The sequence below is a fragment of the Suncus etruscus genome, chromosome 5, assembly GCF_024139225.1.
Source record: "Suncus etruscus isolate mSunEtr1 chromosome 5, mSunEtr1.pri.cur, whole genome shotgun sequence".
Taxonomy (NCBI): Eukaryota; Metazoa; Chordata; class Mammalia; order Eulipotyphla; family Soricidae; genus Suncus; species Suncus etruscus.
The window spans coordinates 20785064-20811624 of record NC_064852.1 but is presented as its reverse complement, the minus strand read 5'-3'; the positions used below and the strand labels follow the sequence as shown (position 1 = coordinate 20811624).

Genomic DNA, 26561 nt, shown 5'->3' with positions numbered 1-26561 from the left:
ATTCTGCCCTAACAGTCCCTGCTGCCCATGTTAAGCTGAGAATCAGCCCATAAAAATGATACTCCCCAATCTCTGGGAATAGACAATGGAGACCAGGACCCACTCACCCTCGAATGTCCATGGGGTCTAGCTCCCGGCGCCGCCGAGAGCCCTGGCTGCCTGGGAGCAGCTTGGCTGTCACTTGGCCCAGGAGGTCTCGGGGTGCAGGCCAGTTGCTCAGTGTGTCTAGCGAGCGCTTGATAGGGTGTTTGTGCAGCTCCTCCACATTGCCATAGTAGGGGAAGATCATGTGCTGGCCGTTGGCATCGCGCTTGAAGACCACGTTGGTGTGCAACAAGCGGCTCAGCTCCCGCAGGAAGTGCAGGGAGTGGTTGCGAAGCTGGTCGGGTGGCACCAGGACTACCACCACCAGTGTGCCTGCCGCCAGGCGCTCAGGAACATGTCCAGCACAGTCTAGCCCATCCCATTCACACTCAGGACTATTACAGCCTTGATCACAATGGCCATCACTGAAGTGGTCCCTGCAGTACTGGTCATAGAGGGGGCTGTGGGGGGAACAGGCGTGTTAGGGTACTTCCCAGCCTCTGTGGCTGCTCCCACTTCCCCAATATATGCTCCACCCATACCGCAAGGCCCTACCTCTCATCCAATCGCCACAGGAATACCAAGTACCTGTAAACCCGCCCATCACCCAACAGCCACAATACCACAGGCCACGCCCACTGTCCCTGCAGTCCACCCACACGCCACGCCACCACCAAATAGCCCACGCACCACCCTAACAGCCATGCTCATACCCAGCCCCGCCCACTGCCCACAAAGTCCCACCCACTGCCACGAAGCCCCACCCACTTCCCAAAGTCCTGCCCATACAAGCTGTCCACTGTCCCTGAAGCCCCACTCACATTAGATCACGCCCATCACCCAAACAGTCCCACCCAAACCAGCTCCACCCACTGCTCCAGTCCTGCCTCATATGGCCCAGTCCACAACCCAACAACCCTATCTACGACCCAAACAGCCACACTCAGTCCTGCAGCCCCACCAGCTATCCTTGCGGTCCTGCCCACCGTCCCAGCCTCGCCAAAAGTCCAGGTCTTACTTGCACTGGCCCTCAGCATGCTGGCAGTCAAAGCCATCAAACAGGCAGTTGGCCGAATTGCACTGGTTGTCACAGCGGCCATCGTTGAAGTACTTCCAGCACTGCAGCGCCTGTGAGCAGTTCTGCCAGGGGTCGTTGAAGTTGAGAGAGCAATCGCCTCCATCCCAGCCGCAGGCATGGTTGTTGCAGGGGGCGCTGCACACCTTGTTCCCTGCCTCCTCTCGGCATGCGGGGAGCTCGCACACCTCCTTCACCTGTGGCGGGTTGATGTCACGGCCTGCGCCACCCACAAAGCTGTAGTCAAGGATGTGGCACCGGAGCCCGTTGAACTTGGGGGGGCACAGGCAGCGGAAGAATGGTCTCTCAGCCGTGGGCTCACAGACCCCCTGGTTGTAGCAGGGGTTTGTGCCCTCGCAGGGGCTGTTGGCCGAGAATTGGCACTCGGGGCCAGTGAAGCCATCTGAGCACAGGCAGGTGGGGCTGTGCGGGCCCGACACACAGGTGCCCCCGTTGAGGCAGCGCAGACTGCCACAGGCACGGGCATCGTTCTCGCAGGTGACGCCCTCAAAAGCCTGTGGGGGGCATGAAGGGGATGTTAAGAGGCTGGCTTTAACCCCGGACCCGGCACCCCGCCCAGGATCGATGCCTTTTGTAGGGAAATTGCAGGCTGAGGGGATGGCACACACAGTCTGTGAGGAGCCCAGTTGGATCCCCAGCACTGCAAGGAGTAAACCCTGAACACAGGACCAGAAATAGCCCCAAAAAAGGTCCAGGGAAATACTCTGCTAAAGGGTAGAAGGTTCAAGCATCCATTTAGGGCAGAAGCAGAGGGACTGGGAACAAAGGCCTTGGTGGGGTTAGAAGATTTCAGGGCCACCCTCATGTTGTGTATGTAAGGGCTGACTTGCTACACCCTCACACCGCAAGGGACTCTGCTCAGGTTACTACATCAATCCTGCCAAAAAATGACATCTTGCAAGGGCCAGTGTACAGGAGGGGCCCCAGGTAGGTCAGGGCCTTGGCTGGACTCAAATGCCCCTGTAGGTGGACCTGAATGCTAGAGTCTGGGCAAAGCTCAGGTTCCAGTCAGCCCCGCTGGGATCTTCTCCCCATCCCGAACCAGGGAGCCCAGAGGCAGCAAGGACCCCTACCGGCGGGCACTTGCAGATGAAGCCACGGATGGTGTTGGAGGCCACGGCACAAGTACCTCCATTCTTACAGGGCCTGTCCTTGCATCCATTGATGACAGATTCACAGCGCCGCCCTGGGTGAGGAGTGGCAGGAGAACCAGCGTGAGTTACTTCACCCCACACAGGCATTCCACAACCTCATTCCTCCCCACCCTGCCTCCTCCACTGCTTCCAACTTCCACTCCACCTCCACCCCCACCCCATAGGAATCAGCTTCCTGACTCCACCCACCTCAATCCTCTCCTTGCCTGCCCTGCCCACAACCCTGTGAATCCCTGCTTGCCAGGCCCTTTCATTGCAGCTCTGCCCACAGCCCCACCTCTTCACAACGGGCCCCACCCATCTCCTTGCCAGGACACCCAAAATCCCACCCTTTCCTGAATGGCCCTGCCCATAGGCCTGCCTCTGAGTCCATAGCTCCCCACATCCGGGCTCCGCCCACACCGGGCCCACAGCCTCGCCCACCATGCCCGCTGGTGCCCACCGGTGTGGCCTGCGCGGCACTCGCAGTGGAAGTCATTGACTCGCTGCACACAGTTCTGGGTGCCACGGGCATCGCAAGGGTTGGACAGACACTCGTTGACGTCCCCTTCGCAACGCTCGCCCACGAAGCCAGGAGGGCAGAGGCAGCTGTAGCCACCCACGCGGTCCACACAGGTGCCATTGTTGAAGCACTTGGGGCCCTGGGTCACGGGGTCTAGCGCCGGGTGACAGTCGTCTACGTTGATCTCGCAGTGCATGCCTGCGGCCGGACATCCATCCATTAGCCATCAGGCAGTGGCCACAGCCCTCTCTTCCCCACCCTGGAGGCCGGTCCACGTGTGGCCTCACCTTGGGTGCCACGGGGGCAGGAGCACTTGTAGGTGTTGACGAGATCAATGCAGGTGCCTCCATTTTGGCATGGGCGGGATTGGCATTCGTCTATCTCCTCGGAGCAGTTGACTCCTTGGTACCCAGGCATGCACTGTGAGGGCAGAGATGGCCTGGACCAAGCTCCCAGGGCAGGTGGCTGCTCCTCCCACCTGGCCCCCTAGAGGGAAACCCCTGCCCTGCATGGCCAGCCAGCTTAGGAAAAGTCTAGGAAGTGTGGGAGCATCTGAAAGTCTCCAGACAGGGATAAGGGAGCCCGATGCCACATGTCAGTGCCTCAGCATCCAGAGCCCCTCTCCACACTCCCACAGGGCACCTCCAGGCAGCCTTCCTTGACTGCGCTAGCAGACACAGGTACCCACCTTACAAGAGTAGCCACCGGGGTAGTCTGTGCAGGTGGCACCATTGTGGCACGGGCTAGGTGAGCACTCGTCCACCTGGTCCTCACAGTAACTGCCGGTGTAACCAGCCCGGCAGCGGCAGTGGTGGGTGTTGCTGTCATTGATGCAGAAGCCCCCGTTCCGGCACAACTGGGTGACATTCACATCTGCGGGGAAGGGCTGGGTAAGGCTCGGGGGCAGGCACATCTTTCCCCAGGTCCCCTGCTCTCTGCTTCCCGGTCTGACTCACCTCGTCGGCGCGCAGCCTCCTCGCAGGACACACCGGGCACATCGCAGCGCAGACCTGTCCAGCCAGCACGGCACTCACAACGGAATTGCGTGTGGGTCTGCCAGCAGCGACCCCCATTCTTGCAGGGTGAGGAGTCGCACCAGCGCACCAGATTCTGGGGGGCACAAACACCCGCTCACTTTCTGTTCGTGCTGCACGACCCCCTATTCCACAACTGAGGCTGATGTAGCAGTGCTCAGAGGAGGAGCAAACCCTCCAGACAGCTTCCTCCCCAGAACCAGCTGACCTGACACACCCTGAGGTCATGAGCTCCCATACTTGGCACCTCTGAAGGGCCGCAGCTCCTCACCTGGCAGTTAAGGCCAGTGTAGCCCTGGGGACAGGTACACTTGTAGGCCCCGTAACTGTCCTGACACGTGCCGCCATGTAGGCAGGGCCGCGAGTCGCACTCGTTGACATCATGTTGGCAGTAGCTGCCTGTGAAGCCAGGTGGGCACAGGCAGGTAAAGGAGTTGATGCCGTCCACACAGGTGCCGCCATTGAAGCAGGAGCTGGGGGAAGCAGCAGTGAAATGAGGGCATGGAGTGTGGTGCAGTGTTGAGCAGCCCTGTGTGATGAGTTCAGTTCCCTTACCCGAATCGCTTGGGGGTGAGGGTTCCCCTGCCTGAGCCCAGACTCATCATGCCAGGCCCACTCCCTGAGTGCTCAGACCAGCTTATCTGTTCTGGGGGGCACAGCTAGTGCTTTACCTACCCACTGTTTCTCTCCCCCCACAGCCCCCCAAATGGCTTAGTGGGATCCTGACTCTGCCGGGGAGTCATGGGGAGGGACCTGAACCCACGTTGGATTATGTCAAAAGACAGGAAGAAAGATCCAACATTTAGTGCCAGGTTGTAGGGAAAACATGAGATTTGTATGTCCTTGGGCCCACACTTGCTTCTGGCTTAACCAGCAGTGAATCTAGGGATGTGGGCAGATTGATGACTCTTGGGAGTACAGGAGCAGGAACAAGAGCCAGGGACCATGGTCCACACACCTCTCGGTGCAGTCGGGTGTGTTGTCTTCGCAGTGGATCCCACTGAAGCCGGGAGGACAGGTACAAGTATAGCTGTCTACACAGTCAGTGCAGTTGGCACCATTGAGGCAGGGGCTGCTGGCACACTCATCGATGTCCTCTGCACAGAAGGGGCCCTGGAAGCCAGGCAGGCAGGTACACGAGGCCGAGTTGATACCGTCGGTGCAGGAGCCGCCGTTGTGGCATGGGTCTGTGGGGACACAGGGGGTAGATGTATGGTGGGCATAGCGAATTGCAGGGAACAAGCATCTTGCCCCTTTCCCCTTTCCCCCATCCTGTTGGCAGAGTGCCTGCCTTGGTGCAAATGCTCCTCCTGCCCTGCACTGAGGCCCCAGGCCTTGACTTTGCAGTTGGGCCAGGAGGAGTTGAGTGGACTGGGCCTGGCTTGATACTATGGGGAGAACTGGGCCAGCCTGGCCACCAGGAAATGGCTCTGGAGCCTTCTAGAACTACGCAGAAGAGTCTCACCTATCTAAGCCAGGCCCACAGTGCTCCTGAGTCTCAACTATAAGAACTGTCTCCTACAAACTGAGGGCCTGCAGGCTGGCAGGAAGCAGGCAGTGCTGTGGCAGGGGTGGGCACAGTGGGGCAAAGTGCAGGTAACACGGTGGCTATGGCTGGGGAGAACGCAGCAGCACTCACTGGGCCAGCAGTCATCCACGTCGTTCTCACAATGGCGCCCAGTGTAGCCAGCGCGGCAGTGGCAGTAGTAGCCTCCATGTGTGTTCTGGCAGGAGGCCCCATTGCGACATGGGCTCTTCACACACTCGTTGATGTCGATCTCACATGTCTGGCCTGTAAGAGGAGCACTGTTCAGCCCTGACCTCCTGCACCAGCCTGGGACCTCACGCAGGGATCTAAGGGTGCAGGTGCTGCTCTTGCACTCCCTGCCAGTCTGGCCACTACGCAGGGGAGCCCCAGGAGCCCTCCAACCCTGGCACCTTACCTTGCCAGCCCGCAGGGCACATACAGGAGAAGCTCTCATAGTCCTCGGACTCCTGGCATTTCCCGCTGTTCTTGCAAGGGTCAGGGGTGCACGGGGCCAATACAACCTCACAGGAGGCTCCTGTGGGGGCATGAGGGTGAGGCATGGGGCCAGGCAGCAGGGCTACAGCACTTCTAACCACTCCCACAGAGCTGGGCCCAAGGGGGGCCCATCGGAGAAAACATGAGAAAACTTGGGAGGATAAGGAAAAAGGTGACCCAGAGGTCCCCAAACAGCGACCACTGTGCCAGAGCAGTGAGGGACAAGTGCTGGCCCTGGCACAGCCATGTCAGGCTCAGGTGTGTGTGGAAAGTGAGGGATGTGAAGGGCTGTGGGGGGGTGTGAGAAATGTGAGGGCTATGAAGGGTTGTGAGGGTACTGTGAGGCTGTGAGGGGCTTTGACTTGTGTGTGGGGCTGTGAGGGGACTTAGGGCTGTGAGGGCTGTGCAGGCCGAGCTCCCCTTGGAGCCTGACGCCAGCCTTCCTGTTTACAGCCGGGAAGGGGGGTGACCCCCGATCTGGGGACTGAGGAAGTGCTTTCTCCCACCCCCACCCCCCCTTATCGCTGGCTCTGGGCCTTGTCCCTGGGCCCTTCCTTCCATCAGTTTCCAGGGTGACCTGGGCCGGCAGGAAATTCGCCAGTATTTCCGACAATTGTGTGAAGGGAAGTGGGAAGCAGGCGGGAGGGAAGCAGGTCAGGGCCTGCAGTGCCTGTTCACAGGGAGGTGCTCCCAGGCAACTCACAGGCCCCTGGAGTGGGGGGGGGGGGATGACAACAGACAGAAAGACAGACACACAGACAGGCGAGACAGAGAGGGTCTCCTCAGAACAGAGAGTCTCCTCACAGGATACAGGAAAGAAAACCCAGGTCTCCCATAGGGGTCAGAGAAAACAGGCTCAGGCTAGTCACAGCTGCCTGGACAGTTTGGGACAGCGCTATGGTCCAGGATTACTCCTTTGGGAGCCATTTGCAAACCTCTTTACTGGAGGATCCTCCCTGGGGAAGGGCAGCCTCCTCCCTCCCATACACAAAAACGGATGAGAATTCCTTATCCCAGGGGATCTCGCTGTTGGTCAGGGCTAGAAGGGCAGTCAGGCCTCACAGCTACAGCTGCATGGATGCCAGCATGGTGAAGCCAGCACCCAGCCTGCCCAAGGGCTCCTGATACATCTCCTATGGCCCTGCCCCAGAAGGAACAGAGGATGTCCTCAGACTCCAACATCACCCAGGTGCCTGAAGGTATGAGCCACAGCAGGTACAATGGGGGACCCTGGGCTCCAGGGATAGGAGGCCAGGTCTGTGTCTAGCAGAGCAGAGCAGACCATCCCCACTCAGAAACAGGCCCAACCCACCCATCCATGGTGTCTAGTATCACCCAGATAAAGGCCTCACCCAGAAACACAGGTCCCATCACCCATGGTGCCTAGATCCACCCAGAAACACAAACCCCACCCACTCATGATGCTTAGCTCTACCCAGAAACAGGCCCCACCCACCGTGAAGCTTAGCTCCGCCCCCAAAACCCATCCCATTCACTATGCTCTTAACCCTTCCCAGAAAAGGCCCTAGCCATGCATCCGCTTAGGCCTGCCTGTATATCACTCCCCCGCTGCAAGGCCCTGGACATCTGTACCCACAGCCTGGCCATGCCCACCCATAAGGTTAGCCCTGCCCAGACAGAGCAGCCTACGACCATCTGGAAAGCCCCACGCACCTGTGTAGGGTAGCGGGCAGTTGCACTTGTAGCCGGCCACATCATCCATGCATGTGCCCTGGTTCAGGCACGGGTTCGAGGCACACTCATTGATGTTGGTCTGGCAGTTGGGGCCTGGGCAGGACCAAGGCAGGGTGAGTGAGATGAACCCCCCCAGATGTGGTTGTTTGTTCCCCTGGATTCTCCATCTGCTGGGCTGGCCACTCACCACTGAAGCCCCCACGGCAGGCACACACATAGCCCCCACTCAGGTCCCTGCACGTGCCACCATTGGCACAGGGGTTAGACTCGCACTCGTTGTTGTTGACGTCACAGTTCGTTCCGCTCCAGCCGGGGTCACAGTCACACTTGTACCTGCACGAAAGAGCCGAGCACTCAGGGGTGTGGAGGGAGGTGCCCTGGACCCCGGGTCTGTGACGGCAGCCAACAGTCCAGGCCCTGCAGCCACAAAGCTACCTTAGAAAGCGGTCCCGTGAGACCATGAAACCCTGACACTACTGGACACTCGACTGTCCCCCAACCATCCTCCCACAGTACCCCACAGATACCCCACCCCCAGGAGAATGGAAAGCTCCAGCCCACACTGCTGTGGTCCCCTGGTCTTGACCACAGTGGGACATGGGAGCCCAAGGCCCCTCCAAGCTGAAAATTGGATAGCTCAGTACACAGTGGATGCCAGGCAGGAAGCAGGTCGAGGTGCAGTGTGCCCATACCCGTTGAGGCCGTCCCGGCAGGCACCATGAATGCAGGGGTCGCTGCTGCACTCGTTCACCTCTGACAGGCACGTGGGGCCATGGTATCCCTCGGGGCAATGGCAGGTGAAACTGTTGATGCCGTCCACGCACGTGCCCCCATTGTGGCAGGGCCGCGCAGCACACTCGTCTATGTCGATGTTGCACATGTTCCCTGTGGGCATGAGGGTGTCAGGGGCTTCCCACTCCATGTTCCCGGCCCAACCAGGGTCTCTGGTCCCCTCACCCTGGCAGAGCCCAGTTGGCACCCACCTGTGTAGCCTGGCGCGCAGGCACACTCATAACCATCGATCTTGTCCATGCAGGTGCCTGAGGCGCAAGGACTGCTGGCACAGTCGTCCAGGTTGATCTCACAGTTGGGACCTGATGGGGGCAGTGTGGGGTCAGTTTCTGAGGCCATCCATGTACAGGTCACCCACCCCCTGCCCCATGAGGCAGAGCCCAGGCACCCCCAGACCTGTGGTCCCTGGGAGGCATATGCACAGGTAACTGTTGTCACGGTCCTGGCATGTGCCCCCATGGCGGCAGGGCTGGCTGTGGCACTCGTTGATGTTGGCCTCGCAGTGATGGCCGGTGTAGCCAGGCCGGCATAGGCAGGTGAAGGCGGCCACGCCATCCTTGCAGGTGCCATAGTGGCAGGGGTCGGGTTCACACTCATCGATGTCCACCTCACAGTGGGGCCCCGTGTAGCCTGGGGAGGCAGCAGGCTCAGATCGCTATCCTGGTGCTCCGAGTGCCCTGATGCCCCCCACCACCACCTGCCTGCTGCACCCGACGCACCCTCAGTGCAAACGCAGCTGTAGCTGTTGGGGCCGTCTAGGCACTTGGCGCCGTTTCCACAGGGAGTGCTGGCACACTCATCCACATCATGCTGGCACAAGTGCCCAGTGAAGCCTGCAGTGCCCAGACAGCAACTGGTCAGACAGAGGTACCCAAGGGGGCATCCCCACCTCACCTTCCCTTCCCTCCCCTCCCTCTCCTTCCTTCCCTCTCCTCCCCTCCTCTTCCCTTCTCTTCCCTTCCCTCCCGTCCTCTCCACTCCACCCCCTCCTTCTCCCACCCTCAGCCCTGCCCACCCAGACCAACCTCCTCTCCAGGTGGATTCGGGGTTGCTATAGTGATGGCCTAGTTGACTGCAAATGGGTCCCTCTCCCATGTGGGAAAGGCCTGAGTCTACTTCAGCACCCTGACAGGCCTGAACTCAGCACCTCCAGATTCCTGCACCCCAACAGCCTGGGCTCAGAGCCCCTAGCTCCCTGAAACCTAACAGTGCCAGGTCTATTATCCCCAGGCCCTTGTACTGGAACACAGCTCTGGGCTCAGCACTCCAGCCCTACTCTACCTCCTGAACCAGGGGTACCAATCTCCAGGGGCCCAGCCAGGAAGCCCCCAGGAGAGCAGACACCTACAAGGGGCCTGGACCCTGCCCTCCCTGCTATGCTTCAAGAAGCCCAGAACTAGCCCAGCAGGCCAGCCTTTCCCTGGTGGGACCCCTCCCCACAGATGTGGATACTAACACTCCTCACTCATGTGCAGTGGCTCATCCCTGGGACACTCACCTGTGCACCAGTACAACACCCCCATACTCCCAAATCACCCCCACCCATGTGGCCCTCAGCCTCACCTGTGGGGCACTCGCACAGGAACTCGTTGATCTTGTCCACGCAGCGGCCATTCTGCAAGCAGGGGCTGCTGGCACACTCATCTGTGTTGATCTCACAGTGCACCCCCTCGTAGCCTGGGGGTGGGGGGAGTGAGGGTCAGCAGGAAGTGAGAGACAGAGGGACCAGGAGTAACCCATAGGGATCCCACACTCTGAGCTCTGGAGCCTTCCATGCACATGGGGAGCAGAGTCGTGACTTGGGACCAAGGGAGCCAGGGTTGGAGGGACAGGGAATGGAATGATGGGGGACAGGAAGCCAAGATGGGGGTGGCCGTGGCACGCACCAGGCATGCAGATGCACTGGAACTCCCCGATCTGGTCCAGGCATGTGGCGTCATTCTGACATGGATTTGACACACATTCATTGACGTCAATCTCGCAGCGGGGCCCGGTGTATCCCTGAAGACACTGGCACTCGAAGGAACCCAGAGTGTTGATGCATTTGCCTGCATGCTCACAGGGGTTGGCGCCTGCGGTGGGGACAGGAACCTCTCAGTGCCTGGTCACACCAAGAATCCTTGGGGGTACTGGGCTCTCAGCAGCTTTCTGGCCACCGCCCTATGCAGACACATGTGCACACACACGCACACCTGGGCAACACACACACTTGCACATCAGCACACACTACAATGCACCTGTGTATACCCTGGGGAGAATTATTCACATATCCGGGGAGCACTGTACACACATCAAGGGAACACCGTGAATGTACCCAGGGAGCACCCATGCGCAGACCCAGAGAGCACTTGTTCGCATACACTAGGAGCATCCATGTGTGCTTACCCTGGGAGCATTGTGCATGTATGCAGGAAGTACTGTACACTTCTCTAGGAAGCATCATTCATATACCCAGAAAACACCCATGCGTTACCCAGGGAGCACACATTGCACACTCAGGGAGCATTGCACGTACCCAGGGAACACTCGTCCACATCCTGGCTGCAGGCAGGGCCTGTGTAGCCAGAGGGGCAGGTGCAGATGGCCTTGCCATTGACAGGGTTGGTGTCGCAGTTAGAGCCTTCATTGCAGGGGTTGCTGATACAGGCGTCGTTGAGGTGACACAGCAGGCCTGGGAGCAGAGAGGCCGTCAGCAGGCACTGTCGGGCTCCGAATCCCCACCCTGCCCTGCCTCCCTTGCCCCTTGCTCCCAACCAGCCAAGCCTCATCCAGCGCCCACCTGTGCGGCCATGTGGGCACTCGCAGTAGAAGGAGGCAACACGGTCATGGCAGGTGGCACCCTGGAAGCAGGCAGCGCTGGCACAGTCATCGATGTTCTCACTGCAGTCCTCACCCGTCCAGCCATTGACGCATACACAGGTGTAGCCACCATTGGTGTTGTGGCAGGTGCCACCGTTCTGGCAGGCGTTGGGCATTAGTTGGCATTCATCCACGTCCTCCGTGCAGTACTGGCCTGGGGCGGGGGGCTCTGGCAAGTCAGCGCTGTGTCTCCCCATCCCTGCCATCTAGTCCACCCCAGGCTCAGGGTCCTCTGGACTCACCTGTCCACTCAGGCGGGCAGCGGCAGTTGTAGGTGTTGACACCATCCACACAGGCACCCCCGTTCTTGCAGCCATTCCCCGGGCAGTCATCAACGTTTTCCTCACAATTCTGCCCAGCAAAACCTTTGAAGGGAGATGCGGTTGCTAAGACCCCCTACCTCATCATGGGGATTGGGCTAGCCACACACACGGGATGCAAGAAAACTAGGTTCTGGAAGACTCAGTGGTCCAATCCCTGATCCTGGGGCTCCCTAACTCAAAAGGCCACCGTAGAAGTTGTGTGGAGCCCCCAACAGTGCTCTCTGTGCAGGTTGGGAAGAGGCAGACTGGTTGGTGGGGGAAGGTATAGGGCACCCCCAACTCATCAGCCAAGTTAGCTATTAACCCACCCAGTTGCCTCTGCTCAATGATCAACCTAGCTAAGCTGCTGACTCATCCCCCTCCACAGTGTCAATGTTCTAGTTCTGCACTCAGAGGACCCACCTGGGACCCTTAGGCCAAAGGAAGGCAGCTGCTGGGGAACTGCAACCCACTGCCCTCTGAGCCTTACTGGGTTTGGATCTGGTCTGCTGGGCTCAAGGTTACACCCATCCCGGCTCTCACAGCTCACGGGGCTATGCTGGGCACCAACCTACCACATTCCCAGGGAAGCCCATGCCCAGGACCCGTGTGGCATTCATGCAGCCCTACTAGGGTCACACAGCCACAGAACAGAGCCCAGTGCTGACCACAGACAGGTAGAGTGGGCACATGTCACATTGGCTGTGGCCTGGTTGTGGTGTGACCCACGTACCTCTTCAGTCCCTTTGAGAGCTGTGGCAGCAAAACTTATTCCCGAGAGACCCTGGGTGAGCAGTATGGGCACTGGCTCTGTGCAGTGTGTGTGTTTGTGTGTGTGTGTTTGTATGTGCTTGTGTGTATGTACCCTGTGTCTATCCTGCCCCTGGGGAGTCCTGGGGTGCAGTCGGGACCCACTCACACATGGCTCCTGGAAACAGCAAGGGGGTGGGTCAAGACTGGCTCACACATGCACCTGGGTTCTCGGGAGACACACACACACCTTGCCAGGTTCATCCAGCAGAGTGCCCCTCTGGAGGCTGTGGTACCTCAAGTACTGGACACAGTTGTCCAGCTAAACCACCCCCATCCCTCAGAGAGAACAGGTGCGGGAGTAGGGGGTGAGTGTGGCGGCTTGGTAGCCCCTCTAGAGAGCATTGGGCCTGGCCCCTCCAACCATGCATAGTGAGACTGCATCAATTCCACCAGTCCCCCATATCCCCCTGCTGCAGTAGGGTGGAAAGGAGCCTCGGCCACACTGATTGCCCTGTACGGGGTAGGGGGAGACCTACCTGGCAGGCATGCACACTCATGCGTGGTGTCGCCCGTGGGTCGGCAGGTGCCCCCATTCTGGCAGGGTGAGGGGCTGCAGGGCACGAAGGGCAGATCGCACAGGGGACCCGTGTGAGTGGGCCGGCAGGCGCAGCGGAAAGAGCCCACCTCATTGTGGCATGTGCCCCCATTGCGGCAGGGCGAGGGCGTCTGGCCACACTCATTCACGTCCTGGCGGCAGGTGGGCCCGTGGAAGCCGGTTGGGCAGCTGCAGATATACGAAGCCTCGAAGGGCAGGCAGCGGCCACCATTGGCACAGGGATTAGAAGCACATGGGTCCGCCTGCTGACATGTTTTCCCTGGGGGTCGAGGGCAAGAGATGAGACTGGGGGTACTTCCAGACCTGCCCCGTGTACGCATGAGTGGGGAATGGGCATTGCTCTGCAGAGGGTGAGGAGCGGAGCTGGCAGCTAATCCCTTCCAAGCCCCTCACTCTGGTGCCAATCCCCAACGCCAGTGGGAACAGCATGGGGGGAGCACTGGGCAGACATATGTGGGGGCACCCAGCATCTGGGGAAGTGGCTCACCTGACCATCCGGGGCTGCAACGACACTTGTAATCATTCAGAGTGAGCAGTTCACAGGTGCCACCATTCCGGCATGGGTTGGTGAGGCAGGCGTTGTCCTGGGGTGTCAGGCACAGGGGCCCTGAGAAGCCCAGACGGCAGCTACAGGTATAATCCACAGCACCATCACGTTCAGCCACTAGGCATGTGCCACCATCCCTGCAGGGCCTACTGAGGCACGGGTTGGGCTCCTGGCACCTCGGGCCGGCAAAGGCACTGCTGCATCTGTGGGTCATATGGTGGGTCAGTGGCTGGCCTGAGCCTGCGCTCACAGAGCGCCCCCTGGAGTGCTAGGCTCCATCCACTGTGGCACATAGAAATCAAGGGTCACAGGATGAACTGGACTGAGTGAAAACCGGGGGTGACCCCACCGAGCATCCAAACTTTGCTCTGGGCAGGTGGGACAGCCCTAGCTGGGCTGGGCTGAGGTGGGCAGAGTTGGGGCTAGGTGAGAGACCAGACAGGTAGACAGCACGCGGCTGCTCTCTGGGGGATCATTCCTCATCCCCAGCCATGGGGGTAAGAAATGCCTCTGGAGAAGGCTGGAGCAGGAACACAGCAGGGAGGGTGTTTGCCTTGCATGTGGCTGACCCAAATTCAATCCCCAGCATGTCACAGGGTCTCCCCAGCCTACCAGGAGTAATTTCTGAGCACAAAACCAGGAGAAACCCGAGTGCTGCCAAGTGTGGTAGCAGGAGCGGCTGGGTAAAGTCTACTCAGAATTCTATTACTGGGGGTCTGGGAGTTTGGATGGGGAAGACAGAGCTGGACACCCCTCACTCTGCCCACACCCAGCACTGTCCCCTCCTAGATCGAGGCCAGGGCTGGTCTGCTGAGTACAAGAACAGTGCCTGCCATTGCCCGCTGAGTAGGTGGCCGAGGGACCAGGCAGCAGGTCTGATTGTCCCAACCCCCCACAATGTCACTGCCCAGCCAGCTTTGAGGCTCAACACCCTCCTGGCCACAGTCATAAATCGCGCCCAGGGGCAGCCATGCCTGCACAGGGCGCAGGAGCAGCACCGTGAGGCTGTGGGACCCGCCAGGCCGCGCCCTTCCCAGCGGCTGAGCCTCTGAGGCAGAACGAGCTCCAAGCCGCGAGCCCCGAGGGGCCTGGGAAGCGGGCAGCCCCCACAGCTCTGTACGTGGAGGGGGGTGTCTTCCCGGAGCAATCGAGCTGCCCGGACTCTGGCCCTGCCCTTAAGAGCAAAGCGGCAACAGCACCAGACGCCCCCAGACCTGCAGGGATTCTGGGGATGGCGGTGGCTAGGGGTTTGAGGGCTGCCTGTTTCCCAGCAGCTGGGTGGGCCCCGTCGCTGCCCCCCACGGCCCAGGAGGCAGCTGTCGGCCGCGGTGGCTTTTATCTGTGGCCACGGCTGGGGTGGGCGACAGGGACCAAGCAAAAGGGCCACTCGGCCGCCATCTGCTGCCAGAGGCACAGCCCCCCACCCCCAGCAACTGGCTCAAGAAAACAAGCCTCCCTGTGGGGCGGGGGCAGACGTAGAGGTGCCCCCAGCACAGCCTGCCTCCTCTCACCCGCCCAGCACACACCCCAGCCAAACTACAGGCCCTGCAGGGATCCGGTTACAGGCGCCCCTCCAGGCTGGGGCGCCCTGGGAACCCCTGTGGACAGGCAGCCCCTCCCCCATGCCGTGAATGCTCCTCATTGTCAGGGCGGGCAACCCCCTCCCCAGGGGAAAAAGGCGCTTTTCTTTCCCAGCCGCCGGCACTTGAGGGGGGGGCACAGGCGGGCGGGCACAGGACTGAGGATGTCTGCTCATCTATCAGTCCATCCGTAGGGCTTTCCATGCTGGCCTGGTTCCAGGCACTCCTTGCATCCACCTGCCTATGGGCTCACCACGGGGTCTACCCCCACAGGTGTCATAAGATGTCTGGTCCCCTCTGATTCCCCACTGGCTGGCAGGACATGACTCTGCAAAGGTGACTTCCCAGCCCTTCCCTGAGGAGATCCCCAGCACAGAGACCCACGAGGGACCACCTGGACTGCCCATCTCAGCTGAGGACAGCCCAGAGGAAAAGTGCGACAGCAGCCCTAGGACAAAGGGCACCATGAGCAGGTGCAGCCCAGGCAGGATGCGGCAGCTGCTCCTGCACTGAGCTGGAGGGTGGGTAGGGTGTGGCCAGGGGGGCTCCCTGCATGGGGGTGGTGGCAGCTGAGAGAGCCATTGTCCCTGGGCTGGCAGCCTGGCATGTAGGCGTGTAGGCATGCTGCCCAGCCTGTGCTGGCATGGCCCCCGGGAGGGATCATTAGGGATGACCAGGCAGTGCCCCCCACCTGCCCCTCACTCACACACACACACACACACACACACACACACACACACACACACAGAGCTCAGGAGTGTTACAGACTTCCCCAAGATCCAGCGGGTACCTAGAATTCATCCAGACCCACTGGGAACTCCAAGGAGGTCAGCCAGTCACCCCCCACCACACATAGATCAGGGACTGTGCTAGAGGCTGAAAGAACCCAGGGGTCTTGAGGTCAGGGACAGGTAGGAGGGGGCATCAGTAGGGACTTCACACATCCACTGCCTGGCCCGGAGGCACACCTGTTGCCGTGTGGGCCCCCCCCACCCTCCATGTCCCGCTTGGTATTTCCACTAAGCTTCTCCGGCACCCCACCCTCCCAGGCCCTGCAAAGATATGCAGCCCAGAAAGCATCCGAGGCAGATGTTGCCTCGACCTTTCACCCGGGGCGATTCTAAACTGTGTTGTTTCCCTTTCTAAGTCAGCAACCATCTGCCGCCTGGGACAGAGGACAGAGGACAGGCACAGGCAGGAGCGGCTTCAGCCAGAAACAGGCGGGATGGAGCAGAGAGCAGGCAGGGGCTCAAGGAGGTGCCCTAATTGGACAGATCCCCCCACAGCTTGTCCCCCAGGAGGCACGCCTGATGGAAGATCTGAGGGATTTTGGAGGTGACCAGCTCCAGGCCCCTTGGCCACCAGCCAGCCTCTCTGGGGGTCAGATAGGCAGGACCTCTGAGTCTCAGTGCCCCTCTGGGTGACCAGAGTTCGAGTATGGGGGGCACCTCCGGCCAAGGGCATGTGCTTGGCTCAGGTTCCCCGCAAGGCGGCCACACCTCAGGAATGGGGCGTGGTGCTGGGCACTGTGCTTTTCCCGTGCTACCTGCACACAGGTTTCCCTGGCCCCCCACCAGTCCCCAAGGACCTCAGGAGCAGCAGCAGGAGAGGTTTCATCCAGGAGCCCTGGGGAGGGGTGGAAGGGATGGGCAGGCGCCAGGGTCAGGCGCTTCCCACCACCCCTGCAGCCTGCCAGATAGTAGAGGAAACCGCGCCCCTTTCAGACTACACCTGTTCTGGGCTAGGCTCCTGGGGGTGGGAGTAAGGGGGCGGGACTGGGAGGCCCTGCACATCTAACTGGCCACATCCACTCACCTAGCCACGCCCACCCAACCCTCTGCGCACGCGCCCACCAGCACCCACGCCAGCCCTTGCCAAGTCCAAAGTTTCCGGCGGCTGTGATTATTCACGGGGCAATAAAGGGGTGATCGCCCGGACCCCCAGCCCGAAGCTGCGGGCAGGTCCCTCCCGAGCACGCCAGGCTGGGAAGGAGCATCACTGCTGGGCTACCCTGCTACCTCTGTGCCTCTCCAACCACCAGCATGTCAGGGAGACTCCTGCTATGCACCCCAGGGCACCCAGGGGGTCCCAATGGGGCTTGGGGGCATACTCCTGACAACAGAGGAACCACTTCCTCCCCATTCAGCAGCGCCCAGAGGCCCAGCTCTGTCCTTGGACAAGATTTGAGGGTTAGTTCCAGCTGGTCCCTTGCCCTGCCCTAGGCAGGAAGGATTCAGTCCAGGTGACCCCAGATCCCTGGGAGATGCAGAGACACAGTGTTGGGGCAGCCTCTCCCCAGGCCCTCAATGCCCAGCTCCGCGCACCCCTCCAGCTACAGGCAGTTTGCCCAGAGTTGGGGGGGGCAGATCATACTGCACACTGGTCGGGTCCCACTTCCTTCAACTGTCAGGCACAGAGCAGGGGCCGGGGCCACCAAGAATCGCAACAGATGGGGCTGTGGTCGCTCCGACCTGCCCCGACCTTCATAACCGTTGGGTTTGAGCAGTTCAAAACCAGCCCTGGGGTGGGGACACGTTTATCTCAGAGGGGGAGACCCCAAACACGGTGGCCCCTTAGAAGAGAGGAAACCTGGGGGTTGGGGGAGACTTTCCGGGCCACAGTGCTTTTGTCTTGAACCCTGTTCCTGGGCCGCATCCCTGGAAGAATGAGCCAGAAGAGGAAGTGGTTGGGAAGCGGCTTCCTCGGAGGCTCCAGGGAAGCTGGCTGGGCTGGGGGGGGGGGGGGGACACGCCTGTCCTCCTGGGATCCAGAACCTTTCCCACCAGAAAACAATGCCCCAGGCGGCCCATTGTCCCCCAAAGCGGGTGCTGCCCACCCCCCACGTGGGAAGCTGGAAGAAAGGGGGTGAGGGAGGGCAGAGGCACAGTCACAGAAACAGCTGCCACTGGGCCCAGCCTCGGCCAATCTGAGGCGAGCGGGTCGGCCCAAGTACTCCCTTGCTCCACTGGGCAAGTCCACAGGATAGAGGAGGCCCCACTGTAACCCAGGCCAGGGTAGACCCCAGCCTCAGCACTCCCCAGGTCTGGGAGACAAAGGAACCCATACTTTGGCAGCCCCCAGACCTGCCCCTAACTCATACTCCAGATAGCTGTGAAGGATCAGGAGAGCAAGAAGGTGTGAGGGAGGGTCAGGAGGCAGAAGACTCTGGAAGCTGTGGTGTCCCTAAAGGGAAGGAGATTCTGGGGTTAACAGAAGGGAACAGGAGACTGTGGGTCCCTGAGGGAAGCAGAAGGCCCAAGCTGTTCACTTCTCAAACATGTCTGGTCCGGGCAAGAGTGTCATGGCCGCCAGCTGCCCTGACCACTTCCGTAGGCGTGAGGGAGGACCAGGCTCTGGGTAAATTCTGGAGGGCTCAGATTGTGGCCCCTCAGCTGGGAGCAAGGCCCCAGATCCTCCTCTCAGGGTCGCCTGTGCACCCAGAGCAGTCTGAGCAGCCCCCAGCCTCCAAAGGGAGCTTCTCCCTGGAAGCCAGGACTGGCTACAGTGGCTGGGGAACCCTGGGCTGGACAGGGAAAGCCGAGATGGCGCTGTCCCAGCCCTCGGGGGCAGGGGCAGACAGTCCCCAAGGAACGGAAGTGCGGGGGCCCCCGAAGCCCCACGCAGCGCCTCTGACTGAAAAGCTGTCAGGGAAAATACACACAGGGGACGCCTCTCCCTGCCTCATTTCCAGTAACCACAATGTTTCCGTGTATGGCCAGGAGAGGAAGCAGTAGGGGGTGACACCACACCCCCTGCCCTGCACCCGACTCCTCTCCCTCACACTCCCCAAGATGAGGAGGATGGGGGTCCCCGGAAGAAGGGCCGAATACCCAAGTGGCTCCTCCATACCAGGACCTACCTCTGGACACATGTCACCCCCACCCAGCCAGGCCTGATGAGTGAAGTCGAGGCTGCTCCCAAGATATCCTGATCTGTAGTGATTGCTGAGCTCATGCTCATGCTGAGCTCACAGAGAGAGGTGCAGCCCCCAGCTAGCCCACAGTCCCACAAGGCACGGGGCCCTGCCTCGATATCACCCCTGTGGGCCAACCCCGGAAGCCCTGTGATGCCACCCCAGGAAACATGTTTCTGTTCTTACAGCCCTGAGAGATGCCTGGAGCCGGGATGCCAGCAGCCAAGAGCAGGCCTAAGCTGAGCCCACAGCTGGCTAAAGAGAGCCTGGAGGTCCCCGGAGATTCCCAGTGAAACCACATCCTAAACACAGGACCCCAAGGGCTGGGCAGCTGAACCCACTGCTTCTTCCTCTCCTCTGTGAAGGAGAGATTGGGCCTAGTGGCCACTCTATGACCACCTCGATTCTGAATGCCCCAGAGCATTGATTTGTGCAGGACCACCATCCTAACACAGACACACCATGGCCCTCAGGGGCCTCCTGGATGTGGCTGAGATATAGGCTCAGAATAAGGGCCCAATCTTCCAAGGAACAACAGAACACCAGGACAACCTCAGCCCCAAGACTAACCCACATTGCCCAGAGAGCCATGCAAGTTACAATTTATTGGAGTGGGAAGCTGATGGCCAAAAGGTATTGGCAAAGATGCTATTTGAAAGACATAGAAGGTTCTACAGAGCCAGAGAAATGGAAACATCAAGAACCTCCAACCTCTAGAGCTGGAGCAAAAGCATAGTGGCAAGGTCATTTTCCTTGCAATAGGCCGGCCTGGATTTGAATCCTGATATCCCATATGTTTCCCCTACTCTGCCAGGAGTGATTCCTGAACACAGAACCAGGAGTAACCCCTGAGCACCATCATGTGTGGCCCCAAATAAAAACAAAACAAAATTAAAAAGCCCTACTGAGAAGAGCTGAATGGGCAGGTTTTAGGGGCCAGGACTCACTGCCCAGATGCCTATCTCCATGCCTAGCCCTCACTGCTTCCCCACTCTGGTCATTCCCAGAGATGAGATGGGGTGGGGGGTGAGTGCAGGGGCTGAGAAACTTCAGGAAACCAACCTCAGGAAAGGGCTGCCCTCCTCAGCAGGTGCTCCAGCCTGCGGGCACACCAGCACTCATGGCAGTTCCAGACCGGTAGAACCTGCCCTGCCAGGGAGCCAGGCCCACTCTGGGCATGGAATGGAACGCCTCCCCCTGCTGCTGCCTAGCTGCCCAACCCGAACACTCATAGGCCCTCCTGGGCTTCAGGGGCCGCTGAGCCCACCCCACTTGTATAAGGGGGGGCCATATAAGTTTCAGGGGTGCATGGGTTGTACCCGCCCCCTGCCCCTGTAAAAAGCTCTGGTCCTCCCCAACTTCACTCTTGGCCCACAGTCATCATGCCCTGGAGCCAGGCGCTCATTAAAGCCTCTGGGAAAGTTCTGGAAAGTTCTGGATGTGCCTGCACATGAAGGGGAGAACTGACGCGGCTGAACTTGGATCACCACCTCAGGCGGCCACTTCACCTGTAGCCTCAGCTTTTCCCACCTGTAAACCAGGTGTTCAAAGGCTGTGGCACTAACAGCAGCAATACTCTATAGTTGAGTGGGCGGGGTTTTGGGGGAGTATCTGGGCACATTCTCGTCTCCTCACGGGAGATGTACCGCCATCAACATACCGCCATCGATATACTGCCAGCCTTGCAATGCTATGTCCGTCCACGGGGGACAGGTACTGGGGTACAGGTACGAGAGAGGCTTCACAAACTGTACCCTGCCTGCGGGGGTTGCCCAGACCCTTGGGGGGGGAGTGGGAGTCCCAGTGCTCAGCCTCAGTCAGCAGCTGCCCTGCCTGCTGGCTCCTGCAAGGACCCAGTTTCTTATTCTTTCTAAACAACAAGGTTGTTTTTTTTCAATGGAAAAACATTGGCTGCGGTTCAGACTGGGCCGCCCGCAGAGGTACCTTCCTCCAGTGCCCCAGAGCCTTGATGTGCCACGGTGGGGGACAGGCGGGGTCCGGCCCCACATGGGTCCACAGAGGAAGTCCTGCTGAGCCCTGTCGCTGAGCTGTGAACAGTCAGCAGGTGAGTCAATGGAAACAGCAGACAGGTGAGAGATGACAAGGCCCTGCCAAGGCAGGACAAATAGGCAGTCACTTCCTGTCTGTGGGTTAGGGGGGCTTCCCTTTGAAAGGGGCTGAGAAGACAGGAGGGACAGTGGTTGAGACAGATCTGCTGGAAGGGCCCATGCCCACCACTCCGGGCTAGGCCAGAGCGGGTGCTGGGCTACCCACGTAGCCTCTTGGGGGTCACAGGCCTGCAGGATCCCAGACACCCTGGTGCCCATGAGCCCTGAGCTTGGCAGAAGCGTAGAAGGGAGACTCCCCGCTGGAGAGGATGCCGAGTAAGTAAATGCCCACCGCAGGCCGCACCCCTCTGACCCGCTAGAGAATGAGGATCCTGAAACTAGCACTATCAGCTCAGAAGGGGCAGGGGAAGTGAGCCCGCTGCCCCCAGGACCCTCTTAGGCAATAGTGCACACCACCCAAATGGGGACCCTGTTTGCACTGAGCCTATGGTCAGGGCCAGACTCAAACCACAGGGGCTCCCCCACCCCCACCCCCATGCAAGCTCCACTCTTAAGGTGCGGCCTCGAGGGCACCAGCAGTGAGGCAGAAAGGGACACTTAGAAAGGACTGAAGATGGGGCCGGAGAGATTTCATGGAGGTAAGGCAATTGCCTTGCATGCAAAAGGTCGGTGGTTCAAATCCCGGCATCCCATATGGTCCCCGAGCCTGCCAGGAGCAATTTCTGAGCATAGAGCCAGGAGTAAACCCTGAGTGCTGCCGGGTATGACCCAAAAACAAAACAAAACAAAACACAACAAAAAAGGACTGAAGATGGCAGGAACACACACACACACACACACACACACACACACACACACACACACGGGAAATGGAAATGACGGGTGTCTTGCAGTCAGGAGGAACCTGTGGGGCCACCAGTATGGCAGGTGTAGAAGGAGTTGCTAGGGACCCCAGCCAGGCTCAAACTCTCCCTTAAAATGCCCTACCCCCACGGTTGCAGCCCATGGCGAGGTCTCTCAGCCCGATTTCCGCTCCAACTCGCCAGTGGATCTAGGGGTGCACAATGGGGTCTCTGTGGCTCGCTCGGCTGAGAGCCAGGCCAGTCTCAAGTAGGTCTCCCCCCAGGGGAGAGGGCATGCTGGGCCCCAGGGCGCAGTCCAGACTGGCACCAGGCGCCTGTGGAGACCTGGCAGGGCAGTCGGTGCCCAAGAGCCCAGGTTTGGGGTGGAAGACCATATCACTACCCGCTTCCCTGAGTATCTGCCACGACACCACCACGGAGCCAGCTTCAGACGGGAGATAAGTCGCACGGAACTAGAGCAGACAGGCGTGGCCTCGGTCAAGGAAGCCCACCAAGCACCAGGCAGGCCAGCCCCGCATAGTGCCGCTCCAGGCCCGTCAGCCCTCATGGCCCATTCCCCATGGAGGCAGCCGGAGCGGGGAAGCCACACATAATTAATCACACAGCATTAATCCGCCTCCCCCAACAAAGGCCATGGCACGGCCGCTGAATCCCAGCTGTCGGTTTCTGAATGAAAGGAAACAAGATTTAGGGCATCAAGCGTCCATGAGGCTTCTGCAGAAGGAGAAAGACACCCCCCCCAAAAAAAAAAGTAAAAAAAAGAAAGGAAGAAAGAAAGAAAGCAAAGCAGTGTGCATTCATTAGGGCCACAAAGACACAATCGCTTTGTGCGTAAACTGCTCACAGCCCCACTTAATTGGCTTCAGTCAGGGGCGGGCGGGGCGCCGGGTTGTCAAGGCAATGAACCCTCAGCAGATGGAATGAGGGCGCCCACTCTGCACATTATTCCCAGGCCAGCAACCCAAGTTGAAGGGCATGAGCTGCCACAGAGCAACCCCCAGGAGCAGTTGCTGCACCCCCAGACCCCCACTTGTGGCTCTGAGTCAGGGGCTAGGGCTCTCCTAGGTGCCAGGACAGAAGGACCCGCAGCCACTGACCCAGAGGATGGAACAGGGAATGTCCTCCAGCATCAAGTGTCCCCCAACATCATGTGCCCCCTGACAGCTACTGTCCCCTTGACAGTAACAGTTTCCTACTGAGATACCACATGCCTGGAGGGGTCACCTGCCCGGGGGACCCCCTGCCTAGGGGGGCTATCTGACCAGGGAGGGTTACTTGTCCAGGAGATCAACTGCCAGGGAGGGTCACCTACCCAGGGGGTATTATTTGTCCAAGGCTGACCTGTGAGGGAGGGTCACCTGCCCAGGGAGCATTACCTGTCCAACGGCTCATCTATCCAGGACAGTGACCTCTCAGGGAGGGTCACCTGCCCAGGGGTTATCTATCCAAAGAGGGTCACCTGTCCAGGGAGGGTCACATGCCCAGGGGTCATTTGTCAAGAAGGATCACATGTCCAGGGGGTCACCTCCAAAATATGTCACTTTTCCAGGGAGTCACCAGCTATGGGAAGGTTACCTGCTCAGTGGGAGGGTCACCTGTCCAGGGATGTCACCTGTTTGTAGAAGCAGCCCAGTTGGCAGCTGGCATTGGGCCTCAAGTTAAGTGGTCCTGGGTCCACTCACCAGGCCAAGGGAGAGTTTTTGGGGGGAGAGAAGGAGCTGCAGGCTTCTCTCTAGCACTGGACTCTGCAGCGGGTGGGCGGCCACATGCAGCATAATCGCCCTGATTAAGTAATTGGCAGACTCGGTCCAATCAAAGCAGCACGTGACGTGCCGCCTCTGGGCCATCTCCACAAGACAATGCGCCAGTGTTCAGTCGGTCCCCCATCCCTGGCCCAGCCCTGTCCCTAGCCTAGCCCGCGCGGGCCAGCAGTGCTCCCAAAAGAACAAGAGGGCTGCATACTCACACGCACGTCTCCGTGCCGTTGGCCACTTCACACTTGCCCCCGTTCAGACAACTCTCGTTGGGCTGGGAGCACCGCGGGCCTGGGAGAGGAGGGGACAGGGGAAGGTCAGCTGAGAAGGGCCTGTGGATGAAGTGCCCCCCTCCCCAATCACATACAAGAAGATTGATCACTTTGCCCAGAAATGTGCGGTCAGAAACGGGCCAGGCGGATGGGTGGGACACACTGACTGGCAGGTGGACGGGTCAAAGTGGCCAGGAGTGGCCACCTGAAAGCCGTAGAGGAAAGCTAAGCTCAGGTGTGCAAGCGTGTGCGCACTTGTGTGTGTATACCACACACACACACACACACAAAAAATCACATACACACGCATCCTCTCTCTCACTCTCACTCTCTCTCACTCAGGGCAGCCGGCTGTGTTCCAGACTCGGGATTGTCTCCCTGTTCAAACACGTCCTGCGAGGGGGCGGTGCGGAGGGTCGGGTCGGAGGCGTGGCTGCAGACTCCCGACTCGTGGGAAAATCCGACAGCTGCGGGCCCGGCCGCCCTGCCCGCCCGCTCGCTGCCCGCCGCAGCACAGCCCGGCCAGGCCGGAATCAGAGCGGCCCATTGTAGACCGACCGGGGCCGCCGCCTCCCCAGGGACAGCCCCGCATCCCAGCGGACATCCAATCCCTATTCTCTGGAGAGGACACCTCCAGGGATCCCCTCCCCGAACCCCGACATTCACAAATCCACCATGAAGGGGTCAGGATGCATGCCCCTTCTAGAACGGTTTGGATCTGCAGTTCCCAGGAAAGGGGGACCAGCTAGCCAGGACCCTGCCTGTCCAGCTAACTTAAACGGGGCGGGTAGAGGTGGGCGCAGATCTCTGATTTAGGGAAGGGAGGCGCTCACCCTCACTTCTCATTCCCTCCACCCTGGTGTGAAGTGGATATGGGGGGGGGGGCTCTCCACACCTCTATCATTTCCAAACTTGACTGGCAAAGCGGAGTGAGCCTCTCCCAGGGGCGAGGGGCCAGGGACCAAGGGCGAGGGGCCTTGGACACGGAGGCGCACGAACGCTAAGCCCACCCGTGTGGTTCTGAGAAGGTGAACGCAGGGCCCGGGACACCCCCCAACACACACACACACATTCCACACCCCAACATCCGCTCGCGGCGCCGGCCAGCGGAGAAGAACGATAGATATACATGGCCACGAAAGGCAACAGGAAACCCAAACCAAGTCGATTCAAATCGAAAACTAGTAGGCAGCGCGCGCCCCGCGCGCCCCACGCGCCTCTGGCTGGACCCGGGTCTCCCACGCTGGGTTTCTCACCGGGGTGCAGGTTCAAGCCCGCCCTCCGGGGTTTCCTCTCGGCCTTCGCCTGCGCCCCGACTCCCTTCCCTCCGCACCCCGGGACCCCCGGGACAAACGCACGCGCGCGCGCGCGCGCAAAGCGCGAGCGGGGCGCAGCCAAAGTTTCCTCCGGGCGCGCAAAGTTGCGGCCCCAGCCGGTGGGGTGTGCGCCCGCCTGCCTACCTCGTGCTCGGGCGAGCGCGGGCAGCAGCGCCAGGGAGAGCAGGGGCGCCAGGAGCCGCAGCATGCCTGCCCGCCCGCTGCCCCGCACTGCGCCCCTGTGGGGGGCGGCCTGCCTCCTGCGCCGGACCGGGGTGGGTGGAATCGGGTCGGGAGGGCACGCACAACCCCGCGACGGTCCTCTTCGTGCTGCCTTGGTGGGTAGGCGCCGGGCTCTTCTCGGGACCTCCGGCCACGTACCCCGGGTTGCGACGTACCCCGGTTCGTTTCTTCGCCGGGCCCCACGCACGCCCCGCGCGTCCCTGCGCTCCCTCCCGCGGCCGAGGCACTAGTGAGGTTCGGGGCTGCCGTGCGCTCCGCCCCCGCCCGACCGGACACGCCCCTTTTTCCAGGGCACGCCCCAAACTCGCCCCTTCCCGCGGCCCAGGCACTAGAGAGGCTCCGCCCCCGTTTTGGTAGGCCACGCCCCTGTGTGACACGCCACGCCCTCGTCTCTTCCCCATGCTCCCCTCCAGCAGCCCAGGCACTAGGAGGCTCAGGGAGCTCCGCCCCCAACTGCAAGGCCACGCCCCCGTGACTCCCCCATGCTCCCTCCAGGCAGTAGTGAGGCTCGGAGCCGCCCTCCCACCGCTAGGCCACGCCCCTACCCTATAGTCACGCCCCAAGCGGCACACCTCTCCTGTCTCCTGCGATCCCTCCGCTCCGCCCCGCAATCACCACCCACCCACTAGCAAACCCGGGACCCCTTGAGCCCCGTGTTCCTTCAGCCGCGCCTTGGGGTGAACCAAAGGGACCCCACGTCACGCGCCCCGAGTCTCGCGTCGGAGCCTGGGCGCGCGCAAGAGGCTGGGACCGGCCCCTGGGACTATTTGTTCGTTGCAACTTTTTTGAAAAGTTTTGTTCCGGCGCGGAGGGATCCGCCGACCTATTTGCATGTCAATGGCCCAGGCTGGCCTGGGCCTGGAGGAACCGCCGGGCTGCACGCGAGGGTTGAGTTGCGTAGGGATGCCGGGAGAGCGGCTGTGGCCAATTTGGGGACCCCCCGCCCCGGTATGAAGACTCTGGTTGGAGTCTTGCCTTGGCCGCAGACGCTGCGCCCATGAGTCCCGCGGGCTCTACTGGAGGAAGCTGGACTGTTGGCAATGACAGATCCTGGGGAGAGGTGACCCCAAAAGCTGGTGTCAGCCTAAGGAAGG

General features: G+C 60.4%; 1 protein-coding gene across 1 annotated transcript in view; it reads right to left on the bottom strand.

Annotated features, from left to right (window-relative positions):
• NOTCH1 (notch receptor 1) overlaps positions 1 to 25674 on the bottom strand; it is a 32302-nt gene extending 6628 nt beyond the window's left edge. Inside the window, exons 1-26 of the mRNA XM_049773581.1 lie at positions 25369 to 25674; positions 23849 to 23927; positions 13398 to 13660; positions 12831 to 13169; positions 11482 to 11604; positions 11160 to 11393; positions 10896 to 11051; positions 10267 to 10452; positions 9944 to 10057; positions 9100 to 9213; positions 8777 to 9010; positions 8572 to 8682; positions 8281 to 8473; positions 7776 to 7921; positions 7568 to 7681; positions 5814 to 5933; positions 5510 to 5662; positions 4829 to 5057; positions 4142 to 4343; positions 3793 to 3946; positions 3525 to 3709; positions 3124 to 3256; positions 2777 to 3034; positions 2254 to 2366; positions 1103 to 1674; positions 108 to 545 (exon numbers count right to left, since the gene is read on the bottom strand). Coding sequence (XP_049629538.1) covers positions 108 to 545; positions 1103 to 1674; positions 2254 to 2366; positions 2777 to 3034; positions 3124 to 3256; positions 3525 to 3709; positions 3793 to 3946; positions 4142 to 4343; positions 4829 to 5057; positions 5510 to 5662; positions 5814 to 5933; positions 7568 to 7681; positions 7776 to 7921; positions 8281 to 8473; positions 8572 to 8682; positions 8777 to 9010; positions 9100 to 9213; positions 9944 to 10057; positions 10267 to 10452; positions 10896 to 11051; positions 11160 to 11393; positions 11482 to 11604; positions 12831 to 13169; positions 13398 to 13660; positions 23849 to 23927; positions 25369 to 25432 — 5027 coding nt within the window. The 5' untranslated portion in view covers positions 25433 to 25674. The remainder of the gene's footprint in view (positions 1 to 107; positions 546 to 1102; positions 1675 to 2253; positions 2367 to 2776; positions 3035 to 3123; positions 3257 to 3524; positions 3710 to 3792; positions 3947 to 4141; positions 4344 to 4828; positions 5058 to 5509; positions 5663 to 5813; positions 5934 to 7567; positions 7682 to 7775; positions 7922 to 8280; positions 8474 to 8571; positions 8683 to 8776; positions 9011 to 9099; positions 9214 to 9943; positions 10058 to 10266; positions 10453 to 10895; positions 11052 to 11159; positions 11394 to 11481; positions 11605 to 12830; positions 13170 to 13397; positions 13661 to 23848; positions 23928 to 25368) is intronic.
• Positions 25675 to 26561: the final 887 nt, after the last annotated feature.